This window comes from Oncorhynchus mykiss, chromosome 6 (genome assembly GCF_057628025.1).
Source record: "Oncorhynchus mykiss isolate SJ-2025 chromosome 6, ASM5762802v1, whole genome shotgun sequence".
Taxonomy (NCBI): domain Eukaryota; kingdom Metazoa; phylum Chordata; class Actinopteri; order Salmoniformes; family Salmonidae; genus Oncorhynchus; species Oncorhynchus mykiss.
The window spans coordinates 79,714,758-79,737,750 of record NC_143027.1 but is presented as its reverse complement, the minus strand read 5'-3'; the positions used below and the strand labels follow the sequence as shown (position 1 = coordinate 79,737,750).

The window sequence follows — 22,993 nt, the reverse complement described above, 5'->3', positions numbered from 1 at the left end:
ATCAGTTTACACATCTAAATGTACAGTATCTAGCTATATGTGATGATGGCATACACTTAAACACTCCATGCGTGGTGTAACTGTTCCAGAGTCAAGTTATGCCCAGTTGGAGTCATTGTGTAGTGAGTGAGAGATTGCAATACACCTTGTTCTGCTTGGCAACAAACTTTTTTTAAATTATGTGAGTAGATCTGCCCTCTGCTGGGCAATATTGAGACACCACTAGTGACATGAACTTGATGAGGCTTGCCTTGCTGTCACCCGCTTTAAAGGTACAATATGCAGAAATCGCTTCACCATTTCCTGGTCGTGAAAACTCTAATAATTTTCCTAACTTCAGTTTGTGAATCATTGTACAATCTAAACAGTTGTGAAATATATTTTCAATAACCCAAAATGTTCTATGTTCAGCTGTTTGAAACTGGTGTACAAAACCAAAAGTAAAAGATGCAAAAATGAAACATAAGAACGGGAAGCGTAGAAATGGCATACATAGAACATATCTACTGCTTGTTAGAATTGCTTTCAATTATGACAAATCTATAACTCACATTTCTATGTAAATTTCATGGTCAGCACAAAAACGTATATACTCATCTTTAATAGACCTCAACTTGTCTTTCTTTCCCCCCAACTCAATTAAGCCAAAACCACGCCTGTTATCAGAGAGGCGTTCTACAAGGCTTTGAGCGCTCTCCAAGTCCGGAAGTGAATATGCGAAATTTTCAGTCACTAATTAATAACATTTGCCCTTGTATTTCAAGATTAAAAAATATAATAAAATAATGTAGTGGTCAGAGCTAGCCATTAAAATCAGATTCAATGGATGTAGCATAGCGTATTCGACTGAATTGATTAGCTCAAATATTTTTGAAATTATGAATAATAAGCATGTGCTTTTACCTGATAATAGACTACAAATGATAATATAACAACTTCAAATGTCGAGCTAGTAACATTAAGTAGCCTAGGTAAACTTAGCTGACCTTCAATTGAGGGAATTCAGCAGAGTTCTGAGACATGTTTACAAGTCATTGAAACTCTGAAAATGAATACATGGGCAAATGTTACCAAACATTATAATAATAGGACTGCATTATGGTAGGCAGCTAATTGTTAAATTAAATTTTTCATCCTTACCTTGGAAGGCAACTGTCTCTGCACTGATCGCCTGTGAGTGAAACAACGCTAGCTAGCCAATGGGAGCGTAGCAGAACCCCCTGGTAATAACGGGGCGTAGTTTTGGCTTAACTGCGCTGGGAAAAGAAAGACCCGAGCTCACCTGCTTGAAGACCTAAAACCCGGAAATTAGTTACCGTTCATATGGCGAAAATGAATGAGGAAAGAGTAGGCTTTTGGGATAAACGCGAAAATAAGGTCTGAGGTTAATACAGGCTTAGGATATCTTATACGTTTTGTTCTACGAGATAATATTAGTCAGTTAACATTACCTTTATTAATTATGAAGCATTTATGTGCTTTTTCAAATGACACAAATGCTTCCAAATTCACAAAAAATAACGTTGGCTGATGATTACCTCCTACAAAAAGACGCCATTAGGATAGAAAACAAAAACTGTATCAATAAATTAGCTCAACATTGGAAAAATTGCCCATTTATATTAGTAAAAAACAACAACAAAGAAGCACGAGAGTTTCGCAAGAATTGTCTGCTTTTTCTTGAATAAGTCTGCTTTTATGTAATATTGTTTCATTGAACACTATATCCCAGAAAGCCTTGCGCCAAGGCAAAGCAGGAAGATATTTTTTCGTCTGCAACTTCGGGAATTTAGCCAGAAGGTATGTCTCTTTTACCTTCTTTTTTTACACCCACAAATCTATCTAATTAATTTAAAGTACATTTGAAGTTAGTTCAAACCTTCAAAGTTCACAGCTACGTGTAGATGTATTTCCAAAATCGGTCCTCTTTCAAGTTTCAGAGTACAGTTTACTGATTTAGCAACCGGTAGCGGTTAGCTAGCTAACTTACTTAGCTGTCAGTTTGAAAACCACAACCTCGCTCTTTCCTGCTTGTGTCTTCAGGCCGCTCTGCGCTAGAGAAACCCTGAAATAAGTTGAATCTTCTTGGCCTATTTCAATTTGGCAATGAAATAGCTATTGAGAGTAAGTATCTTCTACTGTAAGACTTTATCGAACTAGTGGCAGTACTACAAATATGGTCCCTCCCTAGTTAGTGAATTGTTTGTAATCAATACAACCCACAGTTCAGTGTCATTTGGTTAATATCTGAGATCAATGGTTCTAAACCTGTTTGGGCTTCAATGTCATTAACAACACCTTAGATCATTGACGACCATACAAGTATTTTTAGCTACTCAACAACACTTATCCTGGTCTTTAATTAAACATGTAAATAGTTAGTGGATTTGTAGACTTCTCTAGTTTGTAGTAGAGATTGTAAAAACACTATAGTGGAGAAGATGGTATCGAGTAATGACAATGTCTCAGTCTCAACTGTTCCAGGGTGAAATGAATAGCCTAGTTCCCTGAGTAAACAAAAGTATTTTATTCTAACTCAATCACCACCATCTGTGGAGGGTGAGGCAGAGGCGTCTGAGCTCACACTGCTCTGGGTATTTTTATAAAGTGGTCATGTGAGGGGGGGGCGCACTGCTGCTGCTAAATTAATATAATTGAAATAGTGTATACTATTGTACTGTCCATCGCTGTACTTTCACTCGGTCCCCCCTACGTCTCCTAGTGTGATATTGAAGGGGAGTTTTGCTAGATAACATTTCAGGGGAAATATACAGTTTTTCTAGTAGGCAGGTACAGTAATGTGTTACTGGTGCTTGGTGCATGTTGCTTGAGTTCCTTCCTCTTATGACTTGGTTAGTTTCTCTCTTTTCCAGACCCACCTCTGTCCTTTTTATCTTTACCACAACTACCAATGCAACACTGTCTAGTTAGAATACCATGCTACTACTAGGACTACATAGCCAGGTCACAGAATCTTCTGTCCATCACCAAATTTCACTTGATATTTAACATAACTAATGCAAAAATGTGTCAACTGATCTCTGATTCTTTGTGTCCACAGGAGTGTGTCGCTCAGGCCCTGTGGAGAGTGGTGTGTGTCAGTGTGTTACAGAAACACCAGCAGTGAGTGTATGTCTGTCTGTAATCTGCTTCCGCCGGCTGTTTGTGGCATCGGCTGTGAAGTGAACAGGAAGACAGAGGGTTGAAGAGAGAGAAAAAGAAAGAAAGAGAAGAGAGAGGAAGCTGCCGTCGGCATGACTGAGTTCTGGGTGTGTTTCAGCTGCTGCATTGGAGAGCAGCCTCAGCCTGTGAGTACACACACAAGAAATCACTGTTTTGTTTACTCCTGATCTTTCAGTCTATGAAGTGTGGACACTAAAGGTCAAGGTCCTAGATACTGAAATAGAACCAGGACTTCTCATCTTCTGTACTTCTTATCAGCCTGTGTGTGAGTGTCTGTTCATAAAGCAGTTGACTGTTGTTGCCTTTAGTAATACTACAATTTCATTAATGCTTTACAGAAGAGGCGGCGGAGGATAGACCGTTCAATGATCGGAGAACCAACCAACTTTGTTCACACAACACACGTAGGCTCAGGAGACATGGGCGTTGGGCTCTCATCAGTATGTACTGACCACCTACCCTCACACAGAAAACAGCCTTATGTCATATCAACTAGGTAAAGATTCCAAGCAGTTACAAACCGTTATCCAATCTTCTGTTCATTATGACTGTGTGTGTGTGTAGGTGAACTCAGTTCAGGCCCAGATGAAATCTAAAGGAGGTTATCAAGGAGGGTCTGAGAGCAATCAGGAATAATGAGGTGAGACACTTGCTGTTATAATGTGTTACTATTGTGTTAATACTATGATCTCAATGTGTTATCAGTACTGTATTACTACTGTGATATTGACATGTTATCAGGATTGTTACTACTGTAATATCAACGTGTTATCAGTACTGTGTTAATACTATGATCTCAACGTGTTCTCAGTACTGTGTTGCTACTGTGATATCAGTACTTTGTTACCGGCCAACAGCTCTGCACCCCCCGCAGCAACTGGCCCAAGACCCCCCCCCCCCCCACACTTGCTTCTCCTTCACCCGTATCCAGACAGTTGATGTCCCGAAAGAGCTGCAAAAATCTGGATCCCTACAAATCAGCTGGGCTAGACAATCTGGACCCTCTCTTTCTAAAATTATCCGCCGCCATTGTCGCAACCCCTATTACTAGTCTGTTAAACCTCCCTCATAAGAATGTTTTATTTCACCTTTATTTAACCAGGAACAGTGAGGGAAATAAGTATTTGATCCCCTGCTGATTTTGTACATTTGCCCACTGACAAAGAAATGATCCGTCTATAATTTTAATGGTAGGTTTATTTGAACAGTGAGAGACAGAATAACAACAAAAAAATCCAGAAAAACATGTCAAAAATGTTATAAATTGATTTGCTTTTAATGAGGGAAATAAGTATTTGACCCCTCTGCAAAACATGACTTAGTACTTGGTGGCAAAACCCTTGTTGGCAATCAGAGGTCAGATGTTTCTTGTAGTTGGCCACCAGGTTTGCACACATCTCAGGAGGGATTTTGTCCCACTCCTCTTTGCAGATCTTCTCCAAGTCATTAAGGTTTCAAGGCTGACATTTAGCAACTCGAACCTTCAGCTCCCTCCACAGATTTTCTATGGGATTAAGGTCTGGAGACTGGCTAGGCCACTCCAGGACCTTCATGTGCTTCTTCTTGAGCCACTCCTTTGTTGCCTTGGCCGTGTGTTTTGGGTCATTGTCATGCTGGAATACCAATCCACGACACATTTTCAATGCCCTGGCTGAGGGAAGGAGGTTTTCACCCAAGATTTGACGGTACATGGCCCCGTCCATCATCCCTTTGATGCGGTGTCCTGTCCCCTTAGCAGAAAAACACCCCCAAAGCATAATGTTTCCACCTCCATGTTTGACGGTGGGGATGGTGTCTTGGGGTCATAGGCAGCATTCCTTCTCCTCGAAACACGGCGAGTTGAGTTGATGCCAAAGAGCTCCATTTTGGTCTCATCTGACCACAACACTTTCACCCAGTTGTCCTCTGAATCATTCAGATGTTCATTGGCAAACTTCAGACGGGCATGTAAATGTGTTTTCTTGTTGACTATGGTCCCAGCTGCCTTGAGATCATTGACAAGATCCTCCCGTGTAGTTCTGGGCTGATTCTCATGATCATTGCAACTCCACGAGGTGAGATCTTGCATGGATCCCCAGGCCGAGGGAGATTGACAGTTCTTATGTGTTTCTTCCATTTGCGAGTAATTGCACCAACTGTTTTCACCTTCTCACCAAGCTGCTTGGCGATGGTCTTGTAGCCCATTCCAGTCTACATTCTTGTCCCTGACATCCTTGGAGAGCTCTTTGGTCTTGGCCATGGTGGAGAGTTTGGAATCTGATTGATTGATTGCTTCTGTGGACAGGTGTCTTTTATACAGGTAACAAGCTGAGATTAGGAGCACTCCCTTTGAGTGTGCTCCTAATCTCAGCTCGTTACCTGTATAAAAGACACCTGGGAGCCAGAAATCTTTTTGATTGAGAGGGGGTCAAATACTTATTTCCCTCATTAAAAGCAAATCAATTTATAACATTTTTGACATGCGTTTTTCTGGATTTTGTTGTTGTTATTCTGTCTCTCACTGTTCAAATAAACCTACCATTAAAATTATAGACAGATCATTACTTTGTCAGTGGGCAAATGTACAAAATCAGCAGGGGATCAAATACTTTTTTTCCCTCACTGTTCCTGGTTAAATAAAGGTGAAATAAAACATTCTTATTGGCAGACTCAACAGCCTTGGTTTCTCAAATGATTGCCTCGCCTGGTTTACCAACTACTTCTCTGATAGATTTCAGTGTGTCAAATTGGAGGGCCTGTTGTCCGGACCTCTGGCAGTCTCTATGGGGGTGCCACAGGGTTCAATTCTCAGGCCGACTTTTTTCTCTGTATTTATCAATGATGTTGCTCTTGCTGCTGGTGAATTGTAAATTGTAATTGTTTCGCCACTATGGCCTATTTATTGCCTTACCTCCTTACTTCATTTGCACACACTGTATACAGATTTTTTTATTGTGTTATTGACTGTACGTTTGTTTATCCCATGTGTAACTCTGTGTTTTTGTCGCACTGCTTTGCTTTATCTTGGCCAGGTCGCAGTTGTAAATAAGAACTTGTTCTCAACTGGCCTACCTGGTTAAATAAAGGTGAAATAAATAAAGACTACTGTGATAGCAACGTATTATCAGTACTGTTGCTACTGTGATATCAACGTGTTTTCAGTACCGTGTTGCTACAGTGATATCAACGTGTTATCAGTACCGTGTTGCTACAGTGATGTCTACGTGTTATCAGTAGTGTTGCTACAGTGATGTCAACGTGTTATCAGTAGTGTTGCTACAGTGATGTCTACGTGTTATCAGTAGTGTTGCTACAGTGATGTCAACGTGTTATCAGTAGTGTTGCTACAGTGATATCAACGTGTTATCAGTACCGTGTTGCTACAGTGATGTCTACGTGTTATCAGTAGTGTTGCTACAGTGATATCAACGTGTTATCACTACCGTGTTGCTACAGTGATGTCAACGTGTTATCAGTAGTGTTGCTACAGTGATGTCTACGTGTTATCAGTAGTGTTGCTACAGTGATATCAACGTGTTATCAGTACCGTGTTGCTACAGTGATGTCAACGTGTTATCAGTAGTGTTGCTACAGTGATGTCTACGTGTTATCAGTAGTGTTGCTACAGTGATGTCAACGTGTTATCAGTAGTGTTGCTACAGTGATATCAACGTGTTATCAGTACCGTGTTGCTACAGTGATATCAACGTGTTATCAGTAGTGTTGCTACAGTGATATCAACGTGTTATCAGTACCGTGTTGCTACAGTGATGTCAACGTGTTATCAGTAGTGTTGCTACAGTGATGTCTACGTGTTATCAGTAGTGTTGCTACAGTGATGTCTACGTGTTATCAGTAGTGTTGCTACAGTGATGTCAACGTGTTATCAGTAGTGTTGCTACAGTGATATCAACGTGTTATCAGTACCGTGTTGCTACAGTGATATCAACGTGTTATCAGTAGTGTTGCTACAGTGATATCAACGTGTTATCAGTACCGTGTTGCTACAGTGATGTCAACGTGTTATCAGTAGTGTTGCTACAGTGATGTCTACGTGTTATCAGTAGTGTTGCTACAGTGATGTCTACGTGTTATCAGTACCGTGTTACTACAGTGATGTCAACGTGTTATCACTACCGTGTTGCTACAGTGATGTCAACGTGTTATCACTACTGTGTTGCTACAGTGATGTCAACGTGTTATCAGTACCGTGTTGCTACAGTGATGTCTACGTGTTATCAGTAGTGTTGCTACAGTGATGTCTACGTGTTATCAGTAGTGTTGCTACAGTGATGTCAACGTGTTATCTGTACCGTGTTGCTACAGTGATGTCAACGTGTTATCACTACTGTGTTGCTACAGTGATGTCAATGTGTTATCAGTAGTGTTGCTACAGTGATGTCAACGTGTTATCAGTACCGTGTTGCTACAGTGATGTCAACGTGTTATCTGTACCGTGTTGCTACAGTGATGTCAACGTGTTATCAGTACCGTGTTGCTACAGTGATGTCAATGTGTTATCAGTAGTGTTGCTACAGTGATGTCAACGTGTTATCAGTAGTGTTGCTACAGTGATGTCAACGTGTTATCAGTAGTGTTGCTACAGTGATGTCAACGTGTTATCAGTAGTGTTGCTACAGTGATGTCAACGTGTTATCTGTACCGTGTTGCTACAGTGATATCAACGTGTTATCTGTACCGTGTTGCTACAGTGATATCAACGTGTTATCAGTACCGTGTTACTACAGTGATGTCAACGTGTTATCAGTACCGTGTTACTACAGTGATATCAACGTGTTATCTGTACCGTGTTGCTACAGTGATATCAACGTGTTATCACTACCGTGTTGCTACAGTGATGTCAACGTGTTATCACTACCGTGTTGCTACAGTGATGTCAATGTGTTATCAGTAGTGTTGCTACAGTGATGACAACGTGTTATCAGTAGTGTTGCTACAGTGATGTCAACGTGTTATCACTACCGTGTTGCTACAGTGATGTCAACGTGTTATCACTACCGTGTTGCTACAGTGATGTCAACGTGTTATCACTACTGTGTTGCTACAGTGATGTCAACGTGTTATCACTACTGTGTTGCTACAGTGATGTCAACGTGTTATCACTACCGTGTTGCTACAGTGATGTCAACGTGTTATCACTACCGTGTTGCTACAGTGATGTCAACGTGTTATCACTACCGTGTTGCTACAGTGATGTCAACGTGTTATCACTACCGTGTTGCTACAGTGATGTCAACGTGTTATCACTACCGTGTTGCTACAGTGATGTCAATGTGTTATCAGTAGTGTTGCTACAGTGATGTCAGCGTGTTATCAGTACTGTGTTGCTACAGTGATGTCAGCGTGTTATCAGTACCGTGTTGCTACAGTGATGTCAACGTGTTATCACTACCGTGTTGCTACAGTGATGTCAGCGTGTTATCACTACCGTGTTGCTACAGTGATGTCAACGTGTTATCACTACCGTGTTGCTACAGTGATGTCAACGTGTTATCACTACCGTGTTGCTACAGTGATGTCAACGTGTTATCACTACCGTGTTGCTACAGTGATGTCAGCGTGTTATCACTACCGTGTTGCTACAGTGATGTCAGGGTGTTATCAGTACTGTGTTAACATGCTCCTTGTGTCTACGAAAGCTTCATTCAACGTAAATTTGCCAGCTGCATATACACTGCTTTACATGAATGTGATGTGTGTATGTATTATTTGTCCACAGACAGATAAGAAGCCTGTGCTAACTACTGCTGTAGATCTGAAGAGGAGGCGTTGTAAAGACACTCTTACCTGAACCAGACAAAGGACCAAACAATGAAACCACCCAGGAACGTGTATATAATTCATTTATATTAAATCACTGCTATCTGTCTGTCTGCCATGCTGTTGCACTGTAATAGTAGAAAACGGATCACAATCGTGTGTGTGTGTGTGTGTGCGCCTGTGTGAACAAATGTTTTACTCAACTGTTCAGGAGTGTGTGGTCGTGTTTTTAGGCCTTGCCTGTATTTATAGTCGGATTTGTGGAAAAATTACCTTTCATGTGGTGGCTGGGCCATTGTGGAGATATGAGGCACATGATTAGTAGTATCTGCTTCATTATCAAATCATAAACTACAGACTTGAAATGTCTATCTGTTTGTGTCCCAAATGGAACCCTAGTCCTTATATAGTGTGCTACTTTTGACCAGAGACACATGGGCCCTGGTCAAAAATAATGCACGATATAGGGCATAGGTTGAAATTGGGGACAGAGACCGTGTTAACCGCTTTATTCTGTTAAACATCCCATGTTCTTTGAGTTGCCTTCAGGAGTAAGTAAAGAATGCTGTTTTCCAATAAACTTGAAATGTGTAGGTAGGGCACACTGGACCATTTTGTTTCTTGTACACACTTGTTCAGAAGCTTTTAAGCTTTTGTATTGATTTCGGCCAATGTGTTTTTATACATGTAGTATTTTTCTCATTCATTAGCTAGAATCTTAATAAAAAAATGTTCTATGCCATCTTAGAGAAGTCTTTCTTTGTCAGGTTTGACTAGCTATATATGATCGTCCTCTCCTGGAACACTCAAATGGCACCCTATATTCCCTATATAGTGCACTACTACCATATGGACCCTGGCCAAAAGTAGTGCACTATAAAGGAAATGGTGCAATTTGGGAAACATAATCAGTTTAATGACCCATCACTATGATAAGTAGATGTTATTAACACTTACCCCCTTACATGGTCAATATGTGGACAAGGAGAAAATCTTGTCCACACAAATCCCATTGGAGAAGGTCAGAGAGTAGGGACCCTGGGCTTTCTCATCCAATGGATTTTGAGGAGTCGAGGAAAGGACGCAAGGAGTATGCAATTAGATTCTACCACTGTCATCTGGCATGACTTTGACATTTGACTCACAAACCAGAGACAGGCTGTGGGTTGAAATGCTGCATTCAAAACAACTGGGATCTCAGATTTCTCTCACTTCTGAAATCAGTATGTTCAAGACAACTGGGAACTCTGAGGGGGGGGAACAGCTCCGCTTGGGAAAAGTATTTTGAATGGTCAACCAACTTGGAATTCTATGTCGGAAACTAGGCCATCTTTCTAGAGCTTCTTCTGACCTGAAGATCACTAACATCATGATTTGACAGCGTTTTTTCCCCAGTTGTCTTGAAAGCACAATAATCATAGTCATTGGTTGTAATGGATGCCTTAGTTTCCCTCTACACTCACAAACAGAAGGTGTAACCAGACACATCACAGGTGAACTATCTTCGGTACACTTGAAGACAGTTACATAAACATTTCCCATGATATTGAAACTGAAGATATATTGACATTGATAAAATGCAGTGCATGTCAGCGTTTGCCAAGATTTGGTCAGCTATCACGAGATCCACCAGCTTGAGAAACCGGAAGGGAATGGCTAACTAAAAAACGATGATGCGAGTGCAATAAAAGGGACGATATTGAAACTAGTGGTGTGCCAAATCACAGATTATAGTTTTTTCTTGTGAATACGATTTTTACTCAATTCCGTATGTTACCGACATGGCAAAAACTCCGTGGATTATTATTTTATCAGTCATTCTCCGGTCATCTCAGGTAAAATAGGCAGTTAGCTGTTATGCTTGCTAAAGCTAGCTAGTTAGCTCACGGTATTTATCATAACAGTACAGAGATAGATGTAGCTAGCTAGCAAGCAAGCCAGGTCCAACTATGTCGACAACTATGTGATATTTATTTCACAAATAATATCGACAACTGGATAATATCACCTTTACAATTGTCATTTAGAGTGTCTATCCTGTTAGGCAAGTTTGCCATATTCATGTAGCTAGCTAGCCAATCGCCACCAGCTAAGTTTGGCAGCTGAGTTCTTTCATGGCTTGTCTATGGGGAAGTACCCAACTTTCCAGGCAAGCTTCAGAGTGGAACAGATACTGACAGTGTAATGAAAAAGTGTTACACAGCTAACACTGATCAGTCTCTGAACAAACGATATGTTGTTGTTTCTTATACGTTGTTTACTTTGAAATACATGTTGGTTGTATGTATTTCACTTAGTTACTGTTTTTATTCCACACAGGTGATCTGTCAAGAGGCAATCTTGCACATCTCAAATGGAGCCACAGATAAAGAATACTGCCTGGTCTACAACTCCCTATGGACCAACCTGTCACTCTCACTCAGCGCTGCTGTAAGTCCAGTACAACAACATCGCCATTCTGATATTCAGCTGCCCTATGCCCCCATTTGCTCCAGCTTCAACTGTGTTAGAGTTTAGTATCTGTTGGTGAACCCACAGAACTTTGTGAACCTCACCTGACATCCAGCCTGCTGTTAGGTGGCTCTGAGATTCAGCCTTGCTACAGTGACAATACATCATAGCTATTAATACATGGATTTTCTAACTGTACCTGTTGTCCTGTGTTAGACTGCGTATCCCCTGGTGAACTTGTCGTCCAGGCTACTGTGTAGCTCTGCAGGGGTGAGCCCAGCCATAGTGAGAGGCAAGGCGGTGGTGGTCATGAGAGGGGGGTGTAACTTCAGCCAGAAGGCTGAGATAGCCCAAGACCTGGGGGCTGCCGCTCTGATCGTTGCCAGCACTAAACCTATGGTAATACTTTGATAATGGATCTACAATGTATTTACAATATATCAATAGTGTTACCTCCAATGTGTTTATGATGCAACACTTAATTTACATCTATGGCATAACATGATAGGCCTACATCTTTGTGTGTTCTTTTTAAGACGTGTTTTGTTTTATCTCTCATTTGATTGCTTCTAAAGAGTCCCCCGGGAGCCAATGTGACAGAGTATGAGAAGGTCCAGATTCCGCTGGCTCTGATGAGATACATGGACTTCCTGGACGCACAGAATGTGAGTTCTCTGATACTGTAGGTCCTCTGGTATAGAGGTCACTACAACTCACTATAAGATATGGTATAGTGCTTATTCATGCCTTCTAATTGACTTGTCATCTACAGTATTTCTTTCAATCAATAAGAATAGACACGAGACACTAGTGTGTGTGTGTGTGTGTGTCTCTCTCAGGCGTGTTAGTGTTTGATCTCTGTGTGTTTCTCCAGGTGTTTGGTGAGGAGATGCAGGTTAGGCTGTATGCCCCGGCGGTGCCTGTGTTTGATGCCAGCATTGTGGTCATGCTTCTCATAGGAGTGGTGACTGTTGCTCTGGGAGGCTACTGGAGCGGAGCCTGTGAGAGGTCAGACTGCACACACACACGTTTCTTTATTTCCTTCGGAAAAGGACAGCCATGCATGCTGTCCACTCTTCAGACACTCTACACTCTGTGTAACAGTCTGTGTGTTGTGTGTGTCTGTGTGTCAGAGAGAGGCTGAGTGCGTCTCGAGGAGGAGGAGGAAGAGGAGGAGAGGAGAAGAGTGACAGTGGGGACTTGGCTCTGTACTCTCCCCTAAAGGTGGTCATTTTTGTAGGTCTGATGTGTCTGATGCTGGTACTCATGTACTTCTTCTACAAGTACCTGGGTGAGTCTTTCACTCTGGACAAACACTGATTAATACATTTTCATAATGTATTATGTTTATTAACAGTTTATTAACAGTTTTATATGCAAAGCAAACATACCACCCCAGAAGTTGTTAGACACTCAGTGATCGTCTCATAATGAGTTAGTTCAGGAGTATTTTGACACTTAGTGTGTGTGTGTGTTTTCCAGTGTATGTGATCATCGCCATATTCTGCTTAGCGTCAGCCACCGCCCTCTTCAGCTGTCTGGACGCCCTGTTGGACCTGGCCAAGTGTAGCCCCATGAGGTACATACACACACCACACACACCACACACAGAGAGTCACCATTTTCCTGGGGTTTTCATCCCAATTCAACAAAAAAAAATCCCCATAACAACATAGTCTCCCCCCCAAACAATGAAAACAAAGTATTGTCTGACAAATGTCACAGCTCATTACAATCATGGTATTTACAGAGAGTCAAGGTTTTCTATAGTAACAACGTACTGTATGATTTCCCTGTTCCACATACATCTGTCCTCCCTGTCAGTTTCTCTGTCTGTTCCATAGACATCTGTCCTCCCTGTCAATTTCTCTGTCTGTTCCATAGACATCTGTCCTCCCTGTCAGTTTCTCTGTCTGTTCCACATACATCTGTCCTCCCTGTCAGTTTCTCTGTCTGTTCCACATACATCTGTCCTCCCTGTCAGTTTCTCTGTCTGTTCCATAGACATCTGTCCTCCCTGTCAGTTTCTCTGTCTGTTCCATAGACATCTGTCCTCCCTGTCTGTTTCTCTGTCTGTTCCATAGACATCTGTCCTCCCTGTCAGTTTCTCTGTCTGTTCCATAGACATCTGTCCTCCCTGTCTGTTTCTCTGTCTGTTCCACATACATCTGTCCTCCCTGTCAGTTTCTCTGTCTGTTCCACATACATCTGTCCTCCCTGTCAGTTTCTCTGTCTGTTCCATAGACATCTGTCCTCCCTGTCAGTTTCTCTGTCTGTTCCACATACATCTGTCCTCCCTGTCAGTTTCTCTGTCTGTTCCATAGACATCTGTCCTCCCTGTCTGTTTCTCTGTCTGTTCCATAGACATCTGTCCTCCCTGTCTGTTTCTCTGTCTGTTCCACATACATCTGTCCTCCCTGTCAGTTTCTCTGTCTGTTCCACATACATCTGTCCTCCCTGTCAGTTTCTCTGTCTGTTCCATAGACATCTGTCCTCCCTGTCAGTTTCTCTGTCTGTTCCACATACATCTGTCCTCCCTGTCAGTTTCTCTGTCTGTTCCATAGACATCTGTCCTCCCTGTCTGTTTCTCTGTCTGTTCCATAGACATCTGTCCTCCCTGTCAGTTTCTCTGTCTGTTCCATAGACATCTGTCCTCCCTGTCTGTTTCTCTGTCTGTTCCACATACATCTGTCCTCCCTGTCAGTTTCTCTGTCTGTTCCACATACATCTGTCCTCCCTGTCAGTTTCTCTGTCTGTTCCATAGACATCTGTCCTCCCTGTCAGTTTCTCTGTCTGTTCCACATACATCTGTCCTCCCTGTCAGTTTCTCTGTCTGTTCCATAGACATCTGTCCTCCCTGTCTGTTTCTCTGTCTGTTCCATAGACATCTGTCCTCCCTGTCTGTTTCTCTGTCTGTTCCATAGACATCTGTCCTCCCTGTCTGTTTCTCTGTCTGTTCCATAGACATCTGTCCTCCCTGTCTGTTTCTCTGTCTGTTCCACATACATCTGTCCTCCCTGTCAGTTTCTCTGTCTGTTCCACATACATCTGTCCTCCCTGTCAGTTTCTCTGTCTGTTCCATAGACATCTGTCCTCCCTGTCAGTTTCTCTGTCTGTTCCACATACATCTGTCCTCCCTGTCAGTTTCTCTGTCTGTTCCATAGACATCTGTCCTCCCTGTCTGTTTCTCTGTCTGTTCCATAGACATCTGTCCTCCCTGTCAGTTTCTCTGTCTGTTCCATAGACATCTGCCTTCCGTCTGTTCCATAGACATCTGTCCTCCCTGTCAGTTTCTCTGTCTGTTCCATAGACATCTGTCCTCCCTGTCTGTTTCTCTGTCTGTTCCATAGACATCTGTCCTCCCTGTCAGTTTCTCTGTCTGTTCCATAGACATCTGTCCTCCCTGTCTGTTTCTCTGTCTGTTCCATAGACATCTGTCCTCCCTGTCAGTTTCTCTGTCTGTTCCATAGACATCTGCCTTCCGTCTGTTCCTCTGTCTGTTCCATAGACATCTGCCTTCCGTCTGTTCCTCTGTCTGTCATAAACAACTCATAGGTCATAGTTTCATATGGAAGTTCTGAGAAGTAAAAAATAAAGAAGTGAATCAGACACATACCAGTCTCCTTGAACATCTCTCTCTCTCTCTCACACACACACATGCAGACCTTTCTGTGGTTGCTTGCGGTCTTTCTCTCTTCTCTCATGTGTGTTGTGTTCTTCCAGTGTGACGGTCCTGGGTGGGAGTGTATCTGTGAGGTCGGTGCTGCTGTCTGCTGTGTGTGTCACTGTAGCCGTGGTCTGGGGAGTCTACAGGAACGAGGACAGGTACTGTCCGTCTCTCTCTCACGCGCACACACACACACACACACTGACACATCCCTTGGGAATTCTGTGGGTGGGACAGGAAGCAGGAAGTGGTGTTTGGGGTGAGGGAGTCTGGAGGACTCGGACATCATCAGCAGAGTAGAGGTGTGTTGTTGCTGTTAGTTTTAGTTTAGTTCAGCATCACTCACTGCCTCATTGACTCTGACTACTGTCTCTGAATGTGTCTCAAATGGTTGGTATAGTGCTACTTATGCTGGTCAAAAGTAGTGCACTTGTAGGGTGCAATTTGAGACTCACATTCTGACAGACAGAAACTCTTAGTCTCTCTAATTTCCAATAACAGAATAACATCATGGTGGGTAATGTTTGTGTGTGTATTCATACAGGCCAATGACTGTCCTTAGACCTTAGCACAGTAGAAGTATTAGTGGACAGGATAATTAAATGTCCCCAGTCTACAACAGCAACACACGGTCCACAGCTAATCTCCTATGAAACTTTTCCATGAGCGAAAGCATGGTGGATAATTCTAATGTTCTAGAGAATGTGGTTTCACTTCCCTTTCCACCCCCACACATTATAACTCACTCAGATTATACGTTTACTCATTCACTGGATCATTACTTGGAAAATGCTCTCATTTTTGCATTTATAAAACTCTAACTAAAACTAAACTAACAATGAATTCCTGGGCCATTTCAGGGTAAAGCACAGGAACCATTGTCAATGGTTGTCCTCATGTTTGTGAGGATGCTAAGCTTGACATTCATTTATAACCTTTTTCTTTATTCCCTTTATTTAATCAGTTTGGTTATATTTAATAGTTGTTGACAGGCTGAAGTGTGTTGTTGAAAAAAATGAAGACTTGTACTCTACTTTATTGGCAGGTGGATCTGGATCCTGCAGGACCTCCTGGGTGTGGCCTTCTGTCTCAACTTCCTGAAGACCATCTCACTGTCCAACTTCAAGGTGAAATCATCACTCTGTGACCCTCTGATTTCTCATCTTCAGTCACAAAGAGGGCCACTCTCTGGCTGAGGTTGGACACGTCCATAGAAATAGATCACAACTTGGAAATAAACTGTTTTTACATTGACATACACATTGAGGACTTCCACCATTTTAAAGTAGTCAACTGGGTGGGATCAGCCAATGAATTATACTTGTGAGCAAACATTCCATAACTACAGGTGGCAGTAGATCACCAACCTTGACTTTATACCTGTTCAGACAACACACTCCAAGTAGCAGTATGCACCATTTCAGTTTGTTTACCAACTCATAGAAGTAGTAGAAGAAAAAGTACTACTTCAAAATGGAGATGGCCTCAATGGCGCTGCCTATACTCTCACAGACGCCATAACGGGTCAGGTAAAAATATGTCGTCTAACTAAGTCTATGGACACGTCTCTAAACATCTGTTCTCTCTTTCCCTCTCTCTTTCTTCTCTCTCCCCCTCACCTGTCTCCCCCTCACCTGTCTTCCCCTCAACTGACTTCCATTCCATCCCTCCTCCACCCCCTCTCTCTCCCCCTCACCTGTCTTCCCCTCAACTGACTTCCATTCCATCCCTCCTCCACCCCCCTCTCTCTCCCCCTCACCTGTCTCCCCCTCACCTGACTTCCATTCTATCCCCCCTCTCTCTCCCCCTCTCTCTCCCCCCTCTCTCCCCCCTCTCTCCCCCTCACCTATCTCCCCCTCAACTGACTTCCATTCCATCCCTCCTCCACCCCCCTCTCTCTCCCCCTCACCTATCTCCCCCTCAACTGACTTCCATTCCATCCCTCCTCCACCCCCCTCTCTCTCCCCCTCTCAGATCTGTGTGATCCTGTTGAGTCTGCTGCTGTTGTATGATGTGTTCTTTGTCTTCATCACTCCTCTGTTCATGCCGGTGAGTCACTTTCCCCGTTAAATACAGTGCAATGTTATTGTCCTATTTTTTTTTTTTACTAGAAAGGTTAAATACATTGTCCCACGTTTTAAATGTTTTATATTTACAGAATGGAGAGAGCATCATGGTCCAAGTGGCCCTGGGTCCAGATGCAGCAGGAGAGAAGGTAACCACTCATCTGTCTGCCTGTCTGTCTGTCTGTCTGTCTGTGCCTGCCTGTCTGCCTGTATGTCTCTCTCTCTGTGTCTGTCAAAACTTGAATCTTCAATCTCTGAATGTTAAGATGGCTTGATTAACAATCAGTAGGGTCAGGAGTTTTCCTTGACTGAGTGTTCCCCGACCCAGTAAACACTCCTGCCCCTAACTAGAATCAGGCTTCGTAGCTGGGATCTCCTCTGCTGTGTACCGTTGCAGCATTGCGGTGTAGATTAGATTCCCCTCTGGGTCTGAATGGCTGACTGTCTGAGGATGCATCCCAAATGGCACATTATTCCTTACCTAGTGCATTACTTTTGACCAGAGCGCTATGGGCCCTGATTAAAAGTAGTGCGCTATGTAGGGAATAGACTGCCATTTGGGATGCAAACTGACTGCGTCTGGTTGGGGTGTTCTGTCTCGACGCAGGGTAACACGGTGGAGGTGCCAGCCGAACCCTCGACTCCATATGAGAAAGTAAGACCCCAGCTTTACTACTCAGCTTCATATGTACTGTTAATTATCATATCTCTTTACTACACAGCTTCATATGTACTGTTAATTATCATATCTCTTTACTACACAGCTTCATATGTACTGTTAATTATCATATCTCTTTACTACACAGCTTCATATGTACTGTTAATTATCATATCTCTTTACTACACAGCTTCATATGTACTGTTAATTATCATATCAATTCATCTCTTTACTACTCAGCTTCATATGTACTGTTAATTATCATATCTCTTTACTACTCAGCTTCATATGTACTGTTAATTATCATATCAATTAATCTCTTTACTACTCAGCTTCATATGTACTGTTAATTATCATATCTCTTTACTACTCAGCTTCATATGTACTGTTAATTATCATATCAATTCATCTCTTTACTACTCAGCTTCATATGTACTGTTAATTATCATATCATCTCTTTACTACTCAGCTTCATATGTACTGTTAATTATCATATCAATTCATCTCTTTACTACTCAGCTTCATATGTACTGTTAATTATCATATCATCTCTTTACTACTCAGCTTCATATGTACTGTTAATTATCATATCAATTCATCTCTTTACTACTCAGCTTCATATGTACTGTTAATTATCATATCATCTCTTTACTACTCAGCTTCATAGTTTAGAGCTATATGTTGTTAGTTTTACAAAGACATTGTTTAAAAACAATGAAGTAAAACAGCCATTTATGTTATGCTGGGGTAAGACAGTTCTACTAAGTTCATAAGGTATTTATAAGATGTATTCTTCAAGAATAAATGGGCATTTATATCAATATTGGAGATTGTTCCTTGCTTTGGAAATGTAAACATATGTTTACTATGCCAATAAATACCCTAAAATTGAAATGGAATTGAATTGAGAGACAGAACATACAGTACATACCAACCAACTGTCACATGACCGGCTCTTATGTCACAGCTGTGTTATTGTCTGATTCGTCATGTGTAGGGCCAAGGGTTTTATCAAGTAATCCTGGCTCTAACAAACTTTATGATACTATTATACAATATTACACAATCTCAAGTCATTGCATTGTAGCTTAAGTGTTTAAATAATGAGAGGGCTTGATCTGAATTTAATTAAACATTGATATATTTGTTGTGTGATTTGGTGATGAACTGATTGCTTTCCTGTGTGTCTCATGTTCATGTCATTAACAAACCCTACGGCTTGACAGTTGGCATATTGACATTACATGTATGTCTGTTTTCTGTTTTGTAATGGAAGTACTGTAATTGGTTTTGATATAGAATCTATCATAGTGAATCCTCAGTATGTCTCTCTGTGATTGATTTGAGTTTTAGTTTAGTTTTGGTTGAGCTTTAGTTAACTGTTAGTCAATTGTTATTTAACAGAGTGTTAGATGGTTTTTATTTAATCATTAGTTGACCGTTAGTTGACTGTTACCTGTGCTGTCTCCCTGGTAGCTCCCGGTAGTGATGCGTGTTCCACGGTTCTCTGCGTGGACACAGAACCTGTGTGGCATGCAGTTCTCCATCCTGGGCTATGGGGACATCATCGTACCAGGTGAGATAAACATGCTTGCATCCCAAATGGCATCCTATGCCCTATATAGTGCACTACTTTTGACCACAGCTAGGGTTGCAAAGGGGGGGGTATATTACTGTAAACTTGAAAAGTTTACAATTTTATTTTATCAAATACCATCTAGTGGGCTTTTTGGGTACTTCAGATTATCTATATACAATAAAACATATACAATGACAAAATAGAATGACAACTATAAAACATGATCCTAAATATGAACCATCAACTTAGTGAATACCATTAGTGTTTATCAGGAGGGTTTCAGCATGAAATATCCTTCTATTTATTTAACTATGCTAATATGTCTTTGTTGTCAATGTTTTGGCGCCAAACTGGTGACAGTTGTGAAGAAAGTCAATAGTTGGAAGAGTTGCAGAGTTAATTGAAAAAAAATGCCATTGTTGTTGAAATGCTTTTCTCATTATTATTATTATAATTTTTTTCTTGAACTATATGGTCTATCCACTGGAAACTCATGGACAATATGGACACAGAAAAATTACCATAGATTACCTATTAATTACCAAAATGACAGAAGATTCTGGTAACTTTGGTAAATTACCGGTAGCTTTGCAACAATAACCAGAGCCCCTATGTCTCCATGTTTCTAGACAATGATCTAAGGTCAGTATTATGCTTCCCTCTGTAATGGTTATAATTAGGATGTGTGGAGTGTAAGCTGATGTGTAAGCTGATCCTAGATCTGTTTATAAGGTCATTTTCTTCCTGGTGCGATCTAAAGCTTCAGAATCAGCTCCTTCTTCACACCCTTCTGTTCTGCCTTCTCATTGGACAATAGCTTCAGACCTTCATATATTATGTTTGCTGATTTGTCCAACAGGTCTTCTTGTGGCCTATTGCAGCAGGTTTGATGTGTGGGTCAACAGCCCCAAGAAGATCTACCTTTTCTGCTGCTGCATAGGTAACGACATGGACATTATCAATATGTTACTGATCATTATCATCATCGTGTTGATCATCTCCTCTCCATCTCCTCTCCACCCCTCCCCCAGCCTATCTGTGTGGTATGGTTTTGACGTTTGCGGTGATGTTGGTGACTAAGATGGGGCAGCCAGCCCTGCTCTACCTGGTTCCATTCACCCTGCTAGGATCTGCACTGTTGGCCTGGAGGAGAGGGGAGATGAGGCAGTTCTGGAACGGGACCACATACGAGGTGAGAGGACAAGACACTTTTCCTTAGCTGGTGAGGATTCTATTTATTTGATTACATTTATTCAAATATTTGATCACTTCAAAGGGTTTGGGCCTAATTCAATTTGAATTCACACAACTCAGGAAATGAATTTAAATTTGATTATACATGTTTTTGTTCTCATTATGTATTTCTAATATGGAGGGTTGTTATACAGTAGTGTGTGATGTAATGATGATGATTTAATCTCCATCAGGTGTTGGACTCCACCAGGGAACCCTTACTGCCAGGTGTGCGTTCACCCCCTGACCTCTAACCCTGAGGCCAGTAAGGGCTACTCACGCACTCTTCTACTGCATCCTCCCCGCCATCTAGCTACCCTGTGTCTCTAGACTAGCATTATGTTTTCTTCTTACACAGCCTTTCAGCCTTTACCTCAAACCTTTAGCAAATCAAAAACATAACACTGGAATGTCAACTTGAGTTGTGTAATATCATGTTACATACTCAGACCAGCAGTACCCGATGTGGTCACTAGATGTCACTAGAGTCCTGGAAATGCCAGTGGCGCCACAGATTTCACTCTAGCTTGGACACACACACACACACACACACACACACACACATTTTGGTTAGAAAGTCTGTTTCTGTTGTTTTATTTCTTTAGTCTGTTTGTCAATGTCTGCATCCCTTAATTTTTTTCCCAACAGCCGTCCATCTCTCCTAACCAGAGTACAACCATCTCATAACGTTTTTATGAGTTTTCCCCGTGCAGCTGTGTTTTATTCAGAGGGGGAGTTGCCACGTGGGAGCTTTGTTTGTTGTTTATGTTTTGTCATGTGCGTGTCGTCATGCTTTCTGTAAACCTGTGGTTTGCTTCTGTTCAGAAGGGTGAACATTTCAGAACGTTGCAGTTACAAATGCAATGCATAGAACAGACACAATAGACTATCTATGATAACAAAGATAAATGTCTGTTCTACATGAACGTTCTGTACAGTTTCACCCTCCTGAATAAGCTGTGCAAAGCAGACTGTCTGTTGGCTACTGGACTAAGCTTTATGTTGTATGACATATGTCTGTCTTATACTGATAAACTCCTCCTCCTCTCTGTTCTCCTCCACTCCCTCTCCTAGATGGAACACCTGACTCTGGCAGCGGAGGAGGAAAGTGCTGACTGCAGCTGATCTGAGCCAACTAACAAACCAATCGCAGGGGCTCTTTTCTACTCTTCAAATCAAGCATCTAGTTTATCATCCATGGAATGCAAGGGAAATACTATAGCTAGTCTATCAATCAATAAGGATGTATACTGGGGAGGGGTAAGGGGTTAGGGGTATGGGTTGTACAGTGTGGGTCTCTGTTGATTGGACAGTGAGACAGTTTAATTTGAGAGGCTTACTAGTGGCTAAGAATGCAGTGGCTAACTAGGGGCTATAATATTAAATGATGCCTAAACTGTGTTGCCTTGGTAAACGATGCAAGTGATTTATTGAGAAAGCACTTTAATACTCATGTTGGCAGGTATTGGGGGATTTTAAATTCAAAGTTAGACTGTAGGTGAAGATAGATTTTTTTTTTTTTCGTCGATAACAGCTGTTCTGGGGTTTTCTGTATAACTTGTTTGTTTTATTGAAAAACACGATCTTTGATTGCTTTTGTTGCCTTAAATGAGTCCAATCTGATTTGAGCTCTGTGTGTTCTTATTATGTGTTCTATGGCCTGTACTTTATCTAACACTTCATGTCTTTTTAAAGCTCACAGTTAACTATGACATAACTGATTGAAATAATTATAGACTCTAACAAAAACTCACTGTGTAAGTTGAATCAGCTGTGTTACTGCCTGGCTGGAGCAAAAGCCTGCACCCACACTGGCCCTTTGCAGATATCTTTGTCCACCTGTGAGCTAGGTCACTGTGGGGCTGGTCAGTATTACATGGCTCTGTACCTGTACTTGTTACCACCGGTACTTTAGAAAGAGCAAATATTGAGTTAGTGATCTGAGTTTAGAAAGGCACTGACTGACTGCTGAGCCCATGGTACCCATTAATGAGAGTGAGAAAGAGGGAGGGTGGGGAGGAAGGCCTGGGAAGGGTGAGGAGGGTGGGTGAGGAAGGCCTGGGAAGAGTGAATTGGGAGGGGGAGGACGGCCTGGGAAGAGTGAATTGGGAGGGGAGGAAGGCCTGAGAAGAGTGAATTGGGAGGGGGAGGAAGGCCTGGGAAGAGTGAGGAGGGTGGGTGATGAAGACCTGGGAAGAGTGAGGGGGAGGAAGGCCTGGGAAGAGTGAGGAGGGAGGGGGAGGAAGGCCTGGGAAGAGTGAATTGTGAGGGGGAGGAAGGCCTGGGAAGAGTGAATTGTGAGGGGGAGGAAGGCCTGGGAAGAGTGAATTGGGAGGGGGAGGAAGGCCTGAGAAGAGTGAATTGGGAGGGGGAGGAAGGCCTGGGAAGAGTGAGCA

At 42.0% G+C, this 22,993-nt stretch overlaps 2 protein-coding genes across 9 annotated transcripts; both read left to right on the top strand.

Annotated features, from left to right (window-relative positions):
* The first annotated feature begins 1,315 nt into the window (after window positions 1-1,315).
* LOC110526657 (CDC42 small effector protein 2-A-like) lies at window positions 1,316-9,685 on the top strand. Of its 3 annotated transcripts, none has more exons than XM_090238966.1 (6): window positions 1,316-1,377; window positions 1,733-1,800; window positions 3,062-3,308; window positions 3,522-3,623; window positions 3,748-3,823; window positions 8,903-9,685. In XM_090238966.1, exons 3-5 carry the CDS (start codon window positions 3,255-3,257, stop codon window positions 3,817-3,819), a joined length of 228 nt encoding a protein of 75 aa, XP_090095092.1. In that variant the 5' UTR covers window positions 1,316-1,377; window positions 1,733-1,800; window positions 3,062-3,254; the 3' UTR covers window positions 3,820-3,823; window positions 8,903-9,685. The 3 variants fall into 3 exon arrangements, with proteins under 3 accessions (XP_090095092.1, XP_090095091.1, XP_090095093.1); XM_090238967.1 differs by lacking the exon at window positions 1,316-1,377 and adding an exon at window positions 2,044-2,124 and having other exon boundaries at window positions 1,751-1,800; XM_090238965.1 differs by lacking the exon at window positions 1,316-1,377 and having other exon boundaries at window positions 1,683-1,800.
* An 829-nt stretch (window positions 9,686-10,514) lies between these two features.
* On the top strand, window positions 10,515-22,220 carry LOC110526659 (signal peptide peptidase-like 2A). Of its 6 annotated transcripts, none has more exons than XM_036981049.2 (17): window positions 10,535-10,778; window positions 11,263-11,373; window positions 11,611-11,793; window positions 11,970-12,059; window positions 12,269-12,402; window positions 12,528-12,685; window positions 12,877-12,973; window positions 15,118-15,219; window positions 16,107-16,188; window positions 17,036-17,110; window positions 17,220-17,276; window positions 17,735-17,782; window positions 19,262-19,361; window positions 20,224-20,304; window positions 20,396-20,556; window positions 20,792-20,825; window positions 21,672-22,220. In XM_036981049.2, the coding sequence occupies exons 1-17, from the start codon at window positions 10,725-10,727 to the stop codon at window positions 21,710-21,712; spliced, it is 1,608 nt and encodes a 535-aa protein (XP_036836944.2). In that variant the 5' UTR covers window positions 10,535-10,724; the 3' UTR covers window positions 21,713-22,220. The 6 variants fall into 6 exon arrangements, with proteins under 6 accessions (XP_036836945.2, XP_036836944.2, XP_036836947.2 ...); XM_036981052.2 differs by having other exon boundaries at window positions 20,396-20,586; XM_036981050.2 differs by lacking the exon at window positions 20,792-20,825 and having other exon boundaries at window positions 10,515-10,778.
* Window positions 22,221-22,993: the final 773 nt, after the last annotated feature.